We start from the raw sequence: 17,089 nt of genomic DNA on the forward strand, positions 1-17,089 counted from the left end.
CGACAAACGAATTAGGATCTGGCTAAAAATAATTTAATCAGATATAGAACCCATTGCCCTTCATGGTTGTGAGGTCTGGGGTCCGCTCACCAACCAAGAATTCACAAAATGGGACAAACACCAAATTGAGACTCTGCATGCAGAATTCTGCAAAAATATCCTCCGTGTACAATGTAAAACACCAAATAATGCATGCAGAGCAGGATTAGGCTGATACCCGCTAATGTTCAAAATCCAAAAAAGAGTTAAATTCTACAACCACCTAAAAAGGAAGCAATTCCCAAACCTTCCATAACAAAGCCATCACCTACAGAGAGATGAACCTGGAGAAGAGTCCCCTAAGCAAGCTGGTCCAGGGGCTCTGTTCACAAACACAAACAGACCCCACAGAGCCCCAGGAGAGCAACACAATTAGACCCAACCAAATCATGAGAAAACAAAAAGATAATTCTTTCCAATGTGTCAAGTAATTAACAAAAAAAAACTGAGCAAACTATAATGCTATTTGGCCCTAAACAGAGAGTACACAGTGGCAGAATACCTGACCACTAACTGAGCCAAATTTAAGGAAAGCTTTGACTATGTACAGACACAGTGAGCATTGCCTTGCTACTGAGAAAGGCCGCCGTAGGCAGACCTGGCTCTCAAGAGAAGACAGGCTATGTGCACACTGCCCACAAAATGAGGTGGAAACTGAGCTGCACTTCCTAACCTCCTGCCAAATGAATGACCATATTAGAGACACATATTTCCCTCAGATTACACAGATCCAAAGAATTCGAAAACAAACCCGATTTTGATAAACTCCCATATCTACTGGGTGAAATACCACAGTGTGCAATCACAGCAGCAATATTTGTGACCTGTTGCCACAAGAAAAGGGCAGCCAGTGAAGAACAAACACCATTGTAAATACAAGCCATATATGTTTATTTATTTCCCCTTTTGTACATCGTTACAACACTGTATATATACATAATATGACATTTGTAATGTCTTTATTCTTTTGGAACTTCTGTGAGTGTAATGATTACTGTTCATTTTTATTATTTATTTCCCTTTTGTATATGATCTACTTCACTTGCTTTGGCATCGTTAACATATGTTTCCCATGCAAATAAAGCCCCATGAATTGAATTGGGAGAGAGAGGGGGGGGGCTATGATCCTCCCCCCAGGGCACATCATGACAGTAGACACACTGGGCAACACACACACACACACACACACACACACACACACACACACAGACAGAACAAAACACAGAACTTTGGACAGAACACTCAAGCTCGTATTCACAAATAGTTTCAGAGTAGAAGTGCTGATCTAGGATCAGGTCTTCTCTATCCATATAAACTTATTCAGTATGATCTAAAAGGGAAATCTGATCCTATATCCTACTCTGAAACTCTTTGAGAATACGGGCCACGGTAACTACAGGCAGTGAGGCAGACATAACTCACACACACATAAAACACTGTCACTAACTAAACTCAGCAAAAAAAAGAAACGTACCCCTTTTTCAGGACCCGGTCTTTCAAAGATAATTCGTAAAAATCCAAATAACTTCACAGATCTTCATTGTAAAGGGTTTAAACACTGTTTCCCATGCTTGTTCAATGAACCATAAACAATTAATGAACATGCACCTGTGGAACGGTCGTTAAGACACTAACAGCTTACAGATGGTAGGCAATTAAGGTCACAGTTATGAAAACTTAGGACACTAAAGAGGCCTTTCTACCGACTCTGAAAAACACCAAAAGAAAGATGCCCAGAGTCCCTGCTCATCTGCGTGAACGTGCCTTAGGCATACTGCAAAGAGGCATGAGGACTGCAGATGTGGCCAGGGCAATAAATTGCAATGTCCGTACTGTGAGACGCCTAAGACAGTGCTACAGGGAGACAGGACGAACAGCTGATCGTCCTCGGAGTGGCAGACCACGTGTAACAACACCTGCACTGGATCGGTACATCCGAACATCACACTTGCGGAACAGGTACAGGATGGCAACAACAACTGCCTGAGTTACACAAAGGAAGGCACAATCCATCCATCAGTGCTCAGACTGTCCGCAATAGGCTGAGTGAGGGGTGGCAGGCAGCCTAGTGGTTAGAGCGTTGGACTAGTAACCAAAAGGTTGCAAGCTCAAATCCCTGAACTGACAAGGTAAAAAGCTGTTGTTCTGCCCCTGAACCAGGCAGTTAACCCACTGTTCCTAGGCTGTCATTGTAAATAAGAATTTGTTCTTAACTGACTTGCCTAGTTAAATAAATGTAAAATAAAAAAATTATAAAAAAAGACCAGACATCACTGGCAACAACGCCCCCTATGGGCACAAACCCATTGACGCTGAACCAGACAGTACTGGCAAAATGTGCTCTTCACTTAAGAGTCGTGGGTTTGTCTCACCAGGGGTGATGGTCAGATTTGCGTTTATCGTCAGAGGAATGAGCGTTACACCGAGGCCTGTACTCTGGAGCGAGATCGATTTGGAGGTGGAGTGTCTGTCATGGTCTGGGGCGGTGTGTCATAGCATCATCCTACTGAGCTTGTTGTCATTGAAGGCAATCTCAACGCTGTGCGTTACAGGGAGACATCCTCCTCCCTCATGTGGTACCCTTCCTGCAGGCTCATCTTGACATGACCCTCCAGCATGACAATGCCACCAGCTATACTGCTCGTGATTTCCTGCAAGACAGGAATGCCAGTGTTCTGCCGTGGCCAGCGAAGAGCCCGGATCTCAAACCCATTGAGCATGTCTGGGACCTGTTGGATCGGAGGGTGAGGGCTAGGGACATTACCTCCAAAAATGTCTGGGAACTTGCAGGTGCCTTGGTGGAAGAGTGGGGTAACATCTCACAGCAAGAACTGGTGCAGTCCATGAGGAGGAGATGCACTGCAGTACTTAATGCAGCTGGTGGCTACACCAGATACTGACTGTTACTTTTGATTTTGACCCTCCCTTTGTTCAGAGAGACATTATTCCATTTCTGTTAGTCACATGTCTGTGGAACTTGTTCAGTTTATGTCTCAGTTGTTGAATCTTGTTATGTTCATACAAATATTTACACATGTTAAGTTTGCTGAAAATAAACACAGTTGACAGTGAAAGGACATTTATTTTTTGGACTTTACATTGACTAGGCTACACACAGATAGGCGTTATAGACCTACCTTGAGAGATGACATAGCCAGGCCTGACCTCCACTGGGACCTGGGCTTGGATGGAATGAGGAACACAGCACTCAACAGACTGAGCTATGATCTGAGAGAGAACAGAGAGAACAGGGTTTACGTGTGTCTTTCATCCTGTCTTTGTCACTCTCCTCCTACAGTCCATATTTTAAATTCTTTATTGGCAGTGATGCATTAACCCCCAAATCCATTTCTGCTATCTGCCAACTCCTTGTCACGAGAGCAGACAGACTGGCTACAGATGCATGTCTTCTAACACTAACCTTTAAGATATAATCCTTAATTAAAACAATAACAAAGCAGCCACCTTGCCTCTGTTTTCCTAAAAAGATTAGGGATTGGCCGGGAGAAATGTAACCACTCAAATTCAGACAGATCTATGGATGCATGGACTGACCATACAATTATAGTTTTAACCATGTATCAGGGCTGGGAATTGCCAGGGAACTCACGATACGATATTATCACAATACGCAGGTGCCGATACGATATGTATTGCTCATTGTACACAGTGTACAAAACAGTAGGAACACCTGCTCTTTCCATAACATAGACTGACCAGATGAATCCAGGTGAAAGCTATGATCCCTTATTGATGTCACTCATGGCAGATGAAAGGGAAAAGACAGGTTAAAGAAGGATTTTTAAGCCTTGAGATATTGATTGTGTACTTGTGCCATTCAGAGGTTGAATGGGCAAGACAAAAGATTTAAGTGTGTAAAGAACTGCAATGCTGCTGAGTTTTTCATGCTGAACAGTTTCCCGTGTTTATTAACAATGGTCCACCACACAAAAGACATCCAGCCAACTTGACACACCTGTGGGAAGCATTGGCGTCAACATGGGCCAGCATCCCTGTGGAAAGCTTTTGACACCTTGTAGAGTCCATGTCCTGATGAATTGAGGCTGTTCCAAGACCAAAAGGGGTGCAACTCAATATTTGTTTTTGTAATGTTTTGTACACTCAGTGTATGTCTACTGCAGAGAGACAAGTGAGACCCATAATAAAAATTTGTATTGATCAGTCATGGAAATATAAGTGCTGAAAACTTGTTGGCTCACTATTTAAAAAGCTATAGGATGAAAAATACTTCAGTTTTGGCATAGATACAGCCGACTAGCGCTTGCTAATGCTACCAAAACATAATAATCTACAAATCTATATTTGGAGTCAAAGTATCAATATAATATCATCCCAAATAATATTTTGATATGTAACTATCAATTTCTTCCCCATCACTAGTTTTGAGGCTGTACGGTGTTTGTTCACATTTATGTTGTTTACAAACATTGAAGTAAAATAAGCTTATATTTTGGATTCTGATGGGGTATGACAGTTGAACTTAGCTCATGAGGCATTTATCTATATTCTTCAAGAATCAAAGGGTATATTTCCCTCAAACGCAACTCTGGACCTCGAAACCAGTTCCACTGCGTTTATTGTTCCCCTCTAATCAGGGACTGATTTATAACTGGAACAACAGGTGGGTGCAATTAATTATAAGGTAGAAATGAAAACCAGCAGGCTCCGGACCTTGTAGGGTAAGAGTTGAATACCCCTGTTATATACCATTTATTTATAAGTCCAAAAATGGATGTAGAAACTAGGGATTCTAGCTTCACTGAAAATACCTAACCTTTAGAGTGGCGGGTAGGCTAGTGCTTAGAGCTCTGGGTCAGTTACCGAAAGGTTACAAGATCAAATCCCACCGCTGACAAGGTAAAAATCTGTCGTTCTGAACAAGGCAGTTAACCCATTGTTCCTAGTCTGTTATTGTAAATAAGAATTTGTTCTTAACTGACTTGCCTAGTAAAAAAAAAAAAATAACCAATCAAATGTATTTATAAAGCCCTTTTTACATCAGCAGCTATGCAGAAACCCAGCCTAAAACCCCAAACAGCAAGCAAAGCAGATGTAGAAGCACTGTGGCTAGGAAAAAGACACTCATGTTGGACAGATCAGTTTTCCAATCACACTCTGTTCACATCATTGAAATGTGTTTGAACTAATAAGCCTATAGTAATACTACTGCTGAAGAGTGCCTGACTAATTCTAGCAAGTGTGAGGAAACCAGTAGACGTGTGAATAACATACAATGATAAATGTAGCCCGAGTCAAAGGCAATACTACTTATTCAAGTTTAATCTTCAATGTGAGATTGGTACATCAATTTTTTTTCTCACACATCAACTGTTTATCAAAACAAGTGGTGAGGTGACTGCTTTGTTTTTTTAATCCCAGATTGGGATATGGGTTATTTTAAGCAATATTTCTAATATAGGTCTCTGAAACTGTATAAGATGTTTTGGTGGGTCATTGTTGAGCAATGAGTAAGTAGGCCTAATGCTGTTTGTATGAAGCCCCCAAATGACCTTATTATTTTCCTATATGGAGTAGCCTGGTCATTATGGCTCAAAACAATGTCAACATGGGCCGCCACTCACTTGGCTATTTGAAAATATTTTATCTTTACAGGAGTTTATCAAAAAAGTCTTATCTGGATTCTGCTTTCCCAGGCCTTCGTTTCATTTATAACCCGTAGTGCCTTCGATAATCATTAACCCCATTCGCAGCGAGAGTGCTGTATCAGTGAAATGTAGAACTAATGAATGCATTTGCAAAAGATCTACACAGGCCTACTCAGTTTGACAAATAAGTAGCCTATAGCCTAAACACACGTCAGAGAAAGAGACTAGGACAGGAGACTAGAGAACACGGATCATGCTCATTTTATACACAGTTTCAGCTCAACAACATACGTCTGTCATTTCTGTGCTAAATTCCACAACGATTTGCTTACGAAACTTCTGCATGAGATAAGCGCAGTGGTCAGACATTGAGGACTGGACTGCCCACCTACTTTTAAAGCTGAACTTAAGTCCCTCAACACTTTTATTCAGGGGAAATACCGAAAATACCGAAAAAAACGGATCCCTAGGTTTTGGCCTTTCTAGGGAGTTTTTCCTAGTCACCGTGCTTCTACACCTGCATTGTTTGCTGTTTGGGGTTTTAGGCTGGGTTTCTGTACAGCACTTCGAGATATTAGCTGATGTACGAAGGGCTATATAAAATAATCTTGATTGATTGAATACCTTTCCACTGGGCACAGACGTCAATTCAACGTCTATTCCATTGAAATGACGTGGAAACAAAATTGATTCAACCAGTGTGTGCCTTGTGTGTTAAATTGTCTACATCAGAGCTATTCTCCAAGACAGCTATTGCAACTTTCAAGACAAAAGTATTGTTTGCGGTTTCCGTCACTTACCACAGTGAGCAGGCTGACGCAAAAGACGCCCGGGGCCATGGCGCGGCGGGATGAATAAACAGAAGTCTGGAGAATCGCGCCCTACCTAAAATGACTGAAGTCGTTCGGTGAAGTCCCGGGTGCAGCGAGGGATGGGTGAGGTTTTGGCTCTAGAGCCTTTGTAATTATTTTAGCTCACACATTAATTCCAAGGGTGTGTCGGGAAGAATTGAGACTGAGAGAGACAGGCTGTGAGGGGGTACGGAGTCCGCTCTGGGGTTGGCCGTAACGATCACCACCTACAGGTTTACCGGGAGGGACTGTCCCGCCTCCTGTCCTGTCTTATCTCGGCTCTGGACTCCACCCACGCCAAACCTACCCAACTGTGTGTGTTTTACTGTCTATGTTGACTATAAGTGTTTATCTAAGTTATTATCCAACATTTCAAAATGTGCTATTGTAATAAAAGTGACACCCTGTATATTAGGCCTATGTTTTTAATTTTTAACAGAGTCATTGACCAAACCAACCAGAAAGGAACCAGAGGCTTCAGTGTAGACCAGAGGTGTGATTTTATCTCTTTGCAGGTAAGAAGTCTGACAGCCATGTATAGTATCATTCCCCTAAAATCCCCAAAAGTCCCCACAAAGATAGGAAAACAAGGAAAATTCTCTCTCGTGGGAACATTTCCCACACCCTATGAGGACAAAGGCTTAGGGGTTAGATTTAGGGTTACAATTAGGGTTAGATTAAAGGTTAGGGTAAGGGTAAAGGCATCAGCATGCTTAAGTTCAGCAGGCGCCTAGCCAACCTCGGCTAGCCGACCTGCACTTGAACATTTTGAAAAAGCGCAATAGTGCTGTTTTTCCATTTTGAGACGCCGTAGCCAGTATACAGTTCCTCAAAAGTCCAAATTAATCTAAGATAACTCAAGAAATCAGGCATTAATTCTGATGTTTTTGCCAAAGAGATCGTAATCGTGCAATTTTACATCTAACTAAAATGTTTGGTGAAGTATTTTTCAATGAAAAAATGTGCATGAAAATGAGTTGTCTCTCATTGAATGATAAAGTCTTTATTGAAGAATTCGTATTGAAGAATTGAAGAATTCGTACTGTTGACCAATCACAGACGAAGGGCATAGACTTCCGCTCCGAACTTCGGCTTGACTCCTGAAAAAAATGTGTGTGCCCGAACAACCGAAAAAACCCTCACCGAAGTCCAAAACAAACAAAAAGTCATCATCATCAAAACTCTACCAAAATGTTTCGGCTGGCAAGCATGCAGCCGAAATAACCTTAAGGGGTTAGGTTTATTTGTTTAACCTTTAGGCAAGTCAGTTAAGAACAAATTCATATTCACAATGACAGCCTACTCCGGCCAAACCCGGATGACGCTGGGCACCACCCTATGGGACTCCCAATCACGGCCAGATGTGAAACAGCCTGGATTTGAACCAGGGACTGTAGTGACACCTCTTGCATTGAGATGCAGTGCCTTAGACCGCTGCGCCACTCGGGAGGGTTAAGGTTAGGGGTTAGGGAAACTAGGATTTGAATGAATTTTAGGTCCCCACGAGGATAAAATAACATAACATCTGTGTGTGTGCGTTCGTGTGGTATGCGTGTGTGAGAAAGAGAGAGTGAAGTAATCAGTCATAATAAAACCTTTATCTGTCACGTTCTGACCTTAGTTATGTTGTTATGTCTTTGTTTTAGTATGGTCAGGGCGTGAGTTGGGTGGGTAGTCTATGTTCCTTTTTCTATGTTATTCTGTTTCTATGTGTTTGGCCTAATATGGTTCTCAATCAGAGGCAGGTGTCAGTCGTTGTCTCTGATTGGGAGCCATATTTAGGTAGCCTGTTTGTCATTGTGTGTTGTGGGTGATTGTTCCTGTGTCTGTGTTTTCACCATACGGGACTGTTTCGTTTTCGTTCGTTCACTTTGTTGTTTTTGCTCAGTGTTCTATTTCTTTATTAAAATATGGACACTTAGCACGCTGGGCATTGGTCCTCCGATCCTTCTTACTACTCCTCCTCAGAAGAGGAGGAAGACGAGCGTTACAGAATCACCCACCACCAAAGGACCAAGCAGCGTGGTAACGGGCAGCAGCAGCAGCAGCGGCCGAAATCTCAAGACTCCTGGACATGGGAGGAGATTTTGAACGGAGAGGGACCCTGGGCTCAGGCTGGAGAATATCGCCGCCCCAAAGCAGAGCTGGAGGCAGCGAAAGCTGAGTGGTGGTGGTATGAGGAGGCAGCACGGCAGCGCGGTTGGAAGCCCGAGAGGCAGTCCCAAAAATGTATTGGGGGGGTGGCACACGGGGAGTGTGGCTAAGTCAGGTAGGAGACCTGAGCCATCTCCCCGTGCTTACAGTGGAGAGAGAGGGACCGGGCAGGCACCGTGTTATGCCGTGAGGCGCACGGTGTCCCCGGTGCGCAGGCATAGCCCGGTGCGGTACATAGCAGCGCCTCGTATCGGCCGGGCTAGAGTGGGCATCGAGCCTGGTGCCATGAAGCCGGCTCAGCGCATCTGGTCTCCAGTGCGTCTCCTCGGGCCGGGGTACATGGCACCAGCCCTACGCATGGTGTCCCCGGTTCGCCAGCCCAGCCCAGTGCGGGCTATTCCACCTCGCTGCACTGGCCTGGCTACGGGGAGCATTCAGCCAGGTAGGGTTGGGCAGGCTCGGTGCTCGAGACCTGCAGTGCGCCTCCACGGTCCGGTCTATCCGGTGCCGCCTCCACGCACCAGGCTGTCTCTCCGTCTCCTCCCTACAGGTGCTCCCGCCTGTTCAGTGCTGCCAGAGTCTTCCTCATGTCCAGCGCCGCCTGAGCCGCCCTCCTGTCCAGCGCCGCCTGAGCCGCCCTCCTGTCCTGAGCCGCCTGAGCCGCCCTTCTCAGGAGCCGCCCTCCTGTCCAGCGCCGCCTGAGCCGCCCGTCTGTCCTGAGCCGCCTGAACCGCCTGTCTGTCCTGAGCCGCCCTTCAGTCAGGAGCCGCCTGAGCCGCCCTTCAGTCAGGAGCCGCCTGAGCCGCCCTTCAGTCCAGAGGCGCCTGAGCCACCCTTCAGTCCAGAGGCGCCTGAGCTGCCCTTCAGTCCAGAGGCGCCTGAGCCGCCTTTCAGTCCAGAGGCGCCTGAGCTGCCCTTCAGTCCGGAGCTGCCCCTCAGTCCGGAGCTGCCCCTCAGTCCTGAGGCGCTCCTCAGTCCAGTGGGGACCTTTATTAGGGTCCCCAGTCCAAGGTCGGTGGCAAGGGTTGCCGCTCCAAAGACGCCACTTAAGCGGGCTAAGACATTGGTGGAGTGGGGTCCCGCGCCAGAGCCGCCCCGCGGACAGATGCCCACCCAGACCCTCCCCTATAGGTTCAGGTTTTGCGGCCGGGGTCCGCACCTTTGGGAGGGGGGGGTACTGTCACGTTCTGACCTTAGTTATGTTGTTATGCGTTACATTATCTCCAGACATAAACAGGTTGAACTTTACTTAATTCATTCATACAGGTGTATCAGACAGAACAATAGTACATGAGTCACAGTCTAGTCTACACCTTGAAATACAGACATACAGAAAGAAGCCTGCTGAGGGAGAATACAAATGTGATGTGTGCTGAGCATCCTGGCACAAATGGTTGCCATGAATCACCCAAGTGGGTGCCACACATTGGTGGTGGATGACGCGAGTTTCCCCCTTACTATGTAAAGCGCTTTGAGCACCTAGGTGGAAAAGTTATTCCAATCAATTATTATAATTAATTATTATGTGTCATTACAGTGTAACCGATGTGAAATGGCTAGCTAGTTAGTGGGGTGCGCGCTAATAGCGTTTCAATCGGTGACGTCACTTGCTCTGAGACGTTGAAGTAGTTGTTACCCTTGCTCTGCAAGGGCTGCGGCTTTTGTGAAGCGATGGGTAACGATGCTTCGTGGGAGGCAGTTGTTGATGTGTGCAGAGGGTCCCTGGTTCGAGGTGAGGAGAGGGACAGAAGCTATACTGTTACAACAGTAAAACATGTTAATCTTTGTTTGTGGTTGTGCATTAAGGTGTCTATACAAAGACTACTGCTCTAGCCTCTTATTCATGTACCGCACACTTTTCCACAGAGAAAATAAACCACCTAGCCCTCATAGCCCAGACTCCAGGAATGCACATCCACCACTCCAGGCCCTTGAGGAGTGTGTGTGAGGAATATGTGTGCGTATCTACATTCATATGTGTGTGTGATAAGTGTGTGTGTTTGTGTGTCAATGTGTGTGGTAGGCTAAGTGAGGGGCACAGACAGGGGAGTTGAGAGGGAGTGAGAAAGCAGAATGGTGACCTCACTCCCACCTCTTTATGAAGAGCTGATCAGGGTGCATGACACTGGAGGGAGCAGAGAGAGAGAGCAAACTAATATTCCTTTCAAACAGAGACGAAAACCTGCCAACTTTAACATTCCACCAACTTTTCTTTATATCTGAAAGGTATTGCCCGCCACAAAGCCTGTACTTCTATTTCCACCATCTGACCTAGTCATGATTGCGGTAATGTATAAATGTCAACTTTCATATTACCGTCGTTAGCACGCATTCAATTATTAAAGGGGAACTGCACCCGGTGATTTGGCCTCGTTTTGGGGCTTTTGGCTAGTTGGGTGTATTAGTCAGACTCAGACATGAGTTAGCTGCCGCCATAGCTGCATCTATTATTTTGTTTTGCCCTAGACAATACAGAATACACTTTATGAGCAACAAACTACCTTGTAGCTAGCTAGCTAGTCTGCATCGCTAGCATTATCAAATGATAACGTTACATAACCAGCAGTATCTAGACAATACACAATAAACTCGTATGAGCTACGACCTAACTAAGTTGTAATGAGGTAGCTAGGTAGCTAACGTTAACTTAAACATTAGCTAGCCTGCCTCGCTAGCTAATGTTAGCTAGCCTGCCTGCTTTATCAAAAGATAGCTACCTACATAACCAGCAATAACATTATCTACATTTACATTACATTTAAGTCATTTGGCAGACGCTCTTATCCAGAGCGACTTACAAATTGGTGCATTCACCTTATGACATCCAGTGGAACAGCCACTTTACAACAGTGCATCTAAATCTTTTAAGGGGGGAGGGGGGGGGGTCAGAAGGATTACTTTATCCTATCCTAGGTATTCCTTAAAGAGGTGGGGTTTCAGGTGTCTCCGGAAGGTGGTGATTGACTCCGCTGTCCTGGCGTCGTGAGGGAGTTTGTTCCACCATTGGGGGGCCAGAGCAGCGAACAGTTTTGACTGGGCTGAGCGGGAACTGTACTTCCTCAGAGGTAGGGACGCGAGCAGGCCAGAGGTGGATGAACGCAGTGCCCTTGTTTGGGTGTAGGGCCTGATCAGAGCCTGAAGGTACGGAGGTGCCGTTCCCCTCACAGCTCCGTAGGCAAGCACCATGGTCTTGTAGCGGATGCGAGCTTCAACTGGAAGCCAGTGGAGAGAGCGGAGGAGTGGGGTGACGTGAGAGAACTTGGGAAGGTTGAACACCAGACGGGCTGCGGCGTTCTGGATGAGTTGTAGGGGTTTAATGGCACAGGCAGGGAGCCCAGCCAACAGCGAGTTGCAGTAATCCAGACGGGAGATGACAAGTGCCTGGATTAGGACCTGCGCCGCTTCCTGTGTGAGGCAGGGTCGTACTCTGCGAATGTTGTAGAGCATGAACCTACAGGAACGGGTCACCGCCTTGATGTTAGTTGAGAACGACAGGGTGTTGTCCAGGATCACGCCAAGGTTCTTAGCGCTCTGGGAGGAGGACACAATGGAGTTGTCAACCGTGATGGCGAGATCATGGAACGGGCAGTCCTTCCCCGGGAGGAAGAGCAGCTCCGTCTTGCCGAGGTTCAGCTTGAGGTGGTGATCCGTCATCCACACTGATATGTCTGCCAGACATGCAGAGATGCGATTCGCCACCTGGTCATCAGAAGGGGGAAAGGAGAAGATTAATTGTGTGTCGTCTGCATAGCAATGATAGGAGAGACCATGTGAGGTTATGACAGAGCCAAGTGACTTGGTGTATAGCGAGAATAGGAGAGGGCCTAGAACAGAGCCCTGGGGGACACCAGTGGTGAGAGCACGTGGTGAGGAGACAGATTCTCGCCACGCCACCTGGTAGGAGCAACCTGTCAGGTAGGACGCAATCCAAGCGTGGGCCGCGCCGGAGATGCCCAACTCGGAGAGGGTGGAGAGGAGGATCTGATGGTTCACAGTATCGAAGGCAGCCGATAGGTCTAGAAGGATGAGAGCAGAGGAGAGAGAGTTAGCTTTAGCAGTGCGGAGCGCCTCCGTGATACAGAGAAGAGCAGTCTCAGTTGAATGACTAGTCTTGAAACCTGACTGATTTGGATCAAGAAGGTCATTCTGAGAGAGATAGCAGGAGAGCTGGCCAAGGACGGCACGTTCAAGAGTTTTGGAGAGAAAAGAAAGAAGGGATACTGGTCTGTAGTTGTTGACATCGGAGGGATCGAGTGTAGGTTTTTTCAGAAGGGGTGCAACTCTCGCTCTCTTGAAGACGGAAGGGACGTAGCCAGCGGTCAGGGATGAGTTGATGAGCGAGGTGAGGTAAGGGAGAAGGTCTCCGGAAATGGTCTGGAGAAGAGAGGAGGGGATAGGGTCAAGCGGGCAGGTTGTTGGGCGGCCGGCCGTCACAAGACGCGAGATTTCATCTGGAGAGAGAGGGGAGAAAGAGGTCAGAGCACAGGGTAGGGCAGTGTGAGCAGAACCAGCGGTGTCGTTTGACTTAGCAAACGAGGATCGGATGTCGTCGACCTTCTTTTCAAAATGGTTGACGAAGTCATCTGCAGAGAGGGAGGAGGGGGGGGGAGGAGGATTCAGGAGGGAGGAGAAGGTGGCAAAGAGCTTCCTAGGGTTAGAGGCAGATGCTTGGAATTTAGAGTGGTAGAAAGTGGCTTTAGCAGCAGAGACAGAAGAGGAAAATGTAGAGAGGAGGGAGTGAAAGGATGCCAGGTCCGCAGGGAGGCGAGTTTTCCTCCATTTCCGCTCGGCTGCCCGGAGCCCTGTATCTAACGTCGTTACCTAAATTATACCAGAGAGGTCATTATATTCCAGTATCCCTGATTATACTCACCACCACCGGTCATTGCACACAAAGCAACCGTTACTGGTGCAGACTTGGGGCCTGACCAACTCCAACCACCTATTCTGCATACTAGGGTCCTTCGGCATGACATGCAGAAAATAGAACTTTGGCTGTGGAGGCATGGTCAATCCGTTTAGGGCTTTTCAGTCTGCCGTCCTTTGAATGCGTTGGGGGCCATGAAACAACGGAGCCCCATTAAATGCAGGGAAGCAAAGTGGGCGGAGGGGCGATTTGAACGTGGAGCTTAGCAAAAGGGGGCATGATTTGTTGACATAATTTTAATCCAAACCCAACCTTCATTTACTCTTGTGATGAACTGAGGTTCCAAACTTTGTTTCAGACGAGGCTGAACTTATGACCAAAATGATCCTATTTACACTTTGTAGTCAAAATGTTTCTGACTCATATAGATGCCACATAAGCCGTTTACAAAGGGATTTGTTGCTTTTTGGGGCAGTCGCTCTTTAACATTCTATCGTTGTTGTCCGGCAAAAAAGTTGTCCTTTCATTATGAAAAAGCATAAACACAAAAACAGCAATCTGCATGACAATCATCACAGCAGCCTGGTCCAAATAACTGTCTGGAACATATTATCTAACCAGATGATTGTTTGCGAAAATTCTAACTGAGAGATTGACGGGTTTTCAGTTGAGGTCGAGGAGATTGTGTGTGTGTGTGAATCCTGGCACTGCGCCTGCAAATCCAATTTGTTTCCCAACAACACTTTATTCCAGTCATTCTGAAGCATATATCATCACACCGCTAAAGAGAACACACACACATACACAATAAATGCGACGGTAAACACACACACACACACACAGAGAGATTTGCCAGGGCAGAGCCGCAGGATTCACAGGGTGCGGCTCCAGCAGAGCCTGAAATGTAGCACTACTCTGATATTTGGGGAGTGTCTCCCTCCTCCCTCCTCTCCCTTCTCTCTCCCCCTTCCTTCCCTCAGGTCCAACTCAATCCTTAGCTTCCCACCCCCGGGCCTCCACCCTTCTGACTTGTAGCTTGTAACCAGTGGCAACGAGAGGACAACCTCCCACAGTGGTGTCCAATTACATTAGCAGAAAGAAGGAGGAAACTGAAAGAAAACCTCAACTACTGGTCTATCCCAAATGGCACTATGTTCCATTTATAGTGTAGGGGAAAGGGTTCCATTTGAAACGCAACCGCTGATCTGCTGAAAGGGAAAGTCCACTTCATCCAGCAGATCAGAGAAACTTTGTCTGCGTCCCAAATTACAGCCTATTTCCTATAGGGCTGTGGTCAAAAGTAGTGCACTATGTAGGGAATAGGGTGCTATTTGGGACCACGAAACTAGGCTAGGGATCAACAGACCAGCTATCATCCCCATATGACCAGTGGCGATTTTAGCATGTACATCTTGGTGGGGGGAAAAATAAACTATGTGGGATGCATGCCAGCAAAGCCACTACACAACACAACCCTAAACAATACATTAATTACATAAAGCTGTTCCAACAGCAGAGTCCCAACAGCAGTCCCAACACCTTACCACTGCTACACCTGGCTATCAGCGCAGCCTTGTCTGGCAGCAAAACAGTTCCTTAGACCTCATTTACTGCCTTTAAAAAAAACATAGCTGATATGGCTGACTTGCTTAAACAAATGTGGTTTCTACTGACAATTGAGATGCACAAACTATGGCATAAGGGGACGACAAGCGGATAAGAGGCAATCCGTAATTCCGATTAAGACATTAATGAGCAAGCTAGAACGGACGTTGTCAATATAACTATTTGTTCAGCACTTTTGAAATGTACAACGACAGAATTCAGAATATGGGCCATTCTTACAGTATTCTCCCTGTACACAAAGTCAGAACTGTAGGATAAATAAAGGGGGCATATAAGCAGACAATGAAAGCTTTTACAATATTCGATGATTACATTTCTCAAAAACAGGTTATAGGCTACATGTGCACCACCACGTCAGAACAGTACGTGAAATTAAGAGGTGAAAATAGACCAAATTATTAGGGTGAGGCACATGGGCTACTAACAGCTTACTACAGAACATACACTTAGTATTACTTTCTTAGCTACAGTATACATACCTCCCTGGCATATTACATAGTTTATGCAGCAGCACACAAGACATTTTTGGACTCACCTTGTTGTGCTGTGCTCACTTGAACAGGAAGGTGGCGCCGTGGCCCTTGGGCAAATGTTGTCATCAAACTTTGTCATCAAAGTCTGGCATTCTCTGGATTTATGGTGCTTTCAAGACAACTGGGAAATCTGAAGAAAAAAAAGTTGAATCATGATGACGTCAGTGACCTTCATGTCGTAGCTCTATAAAGAGGCTTGAGTTCCAGATTTACAATTGGATGAAAGTTCAAAATGTATTTTCCCAGTCGTAGCTCATTTTTCCCTAGTTTCCAGTTGTCTTGAACTCACTAAAGTCAGATTTTGCAGTTCTGAGTTAACAGTTGTTTTGAGAGCGGCACAAATCATGCTTCATTGACTGCATGGCCAATGTTGAATGTTTATAATTTTAAACTAGGAAAAGAGACCCTTAATCTTAGGCTTGGGACCACACAGCCACTCCTCTGAATAGCAGGCTAATGATTGCTTTGCAATGCTTGCAGTTAGCCACTGATTCCTTCCAAACTCCTTGAATTTGCGATTTCCAACTTGTTGTGTAATGTTTATGTCCAATGGCCGATGAGCACCAATATGTTTTATCTATAATTTCATAATTTCTCTTCATATGACAAGGATTAAAAAGGATTTGCCAGTAGATTGTCGACTTGATTCATGATGATGACTGCTAGCTAAGATCAATCCAATCAAAGCTACTGTAGATATAATGTGATTTGATGTAATTTTATCTGTGGCCAATGACCTTGAGCCTTCTTGGATGGGTACTTCTAATGTAACTCTATGGCAGCACCCAAGGGGCTTGAATTTTAGAGCTCTACCATTAGACTTGGCGGTGACGTGTCCCGATGAGCGACAGAACATTGAGTCAATTGGTGCAACGCTCGAATATTCACCTGTAGTTTTCCTTAAATCCACCAGTAGCAGTTAGGGACCACCAACTATTTTTTCTAATTTCAATAGCTCTTTAACCATTACTCCTAAAACTTTCAAAACTGGTTCAAGCTAACCCGATGGCATAGACACACATTGCACACACTTTTTTTTGTTGGTTTAAATCTCACACTATTTTAAATCATTTATTTTAATTTCTAAAATTCAATAGTGCCTTGGTCTTTTGACCCACACACCTCAAACAATATTCAGAATGGACACTCAGTGGGCCTACACATTGCACACGCTTTTGTTTGGCCATTTGCATCTCATGAGATTTTATGATAATTTTTTAAAGATTAAATGTCAATAGCTCCTTAGTCTTATGACCTATAACCCTCAAACTACTTTCAGAATATCCACTGAGTAGCCTTATATGTAGTACATCCTTTTTTTTGTCCATTTTCATCTCACACGATTTTACTTTAATTTTCAATGTTTTTCAATGTTGCTCATTTCAATATCTC

The 17,089-nt window shown here is 45.4% G+C and overlaps 1 protein-coding gene across 1 annotated transcript in view; it reads right to left on the bottom strand.

Annotated features, from left to right (window-relative positions):
* Window positions 1-6,720, bottom strand: part of LOC139541409 (desmocollin 2-like protein) — a 33,759-nt gene extending 27,039 nt beyond the window's left edge. Inside the window, exons 1-2 of the mRNA XM_071346037.1 lie at window positions 6,467-6,720; window positions 3,177-3,267 (exon numbers count right to left, since the gene is read on the bottom strand). Of these exons, the coding sequence (XP_071202138.1) occupies window positions 3,177-3,267; window positions 6,467-6,505 (130 nt within the window). The 5' untranslated portion in view covers window positions 6,506-6,720. The remainder of the gene's footprint in view (window positions 1-3,176; window positions 3,268-6,466) is intronic.
* Between the last annotated feature and the right edge of the window lie 10,369 nt (window positions 6,721-17,089).

This window comes from Salvelinus alpinus, chromosome 16, assembly GCF_045679555.1.
Source record: "Salvelinus alpinus chromosome 16, SLU_Salpinus.1, whole genome shotgun sequence".
Taxonomy (NCBI): Eukaryota; Metazoa; Chordata; class Actinopteri; order Salmoniformes; family Salmonidae; genus Salvelinus; species Salvelinus alpinus.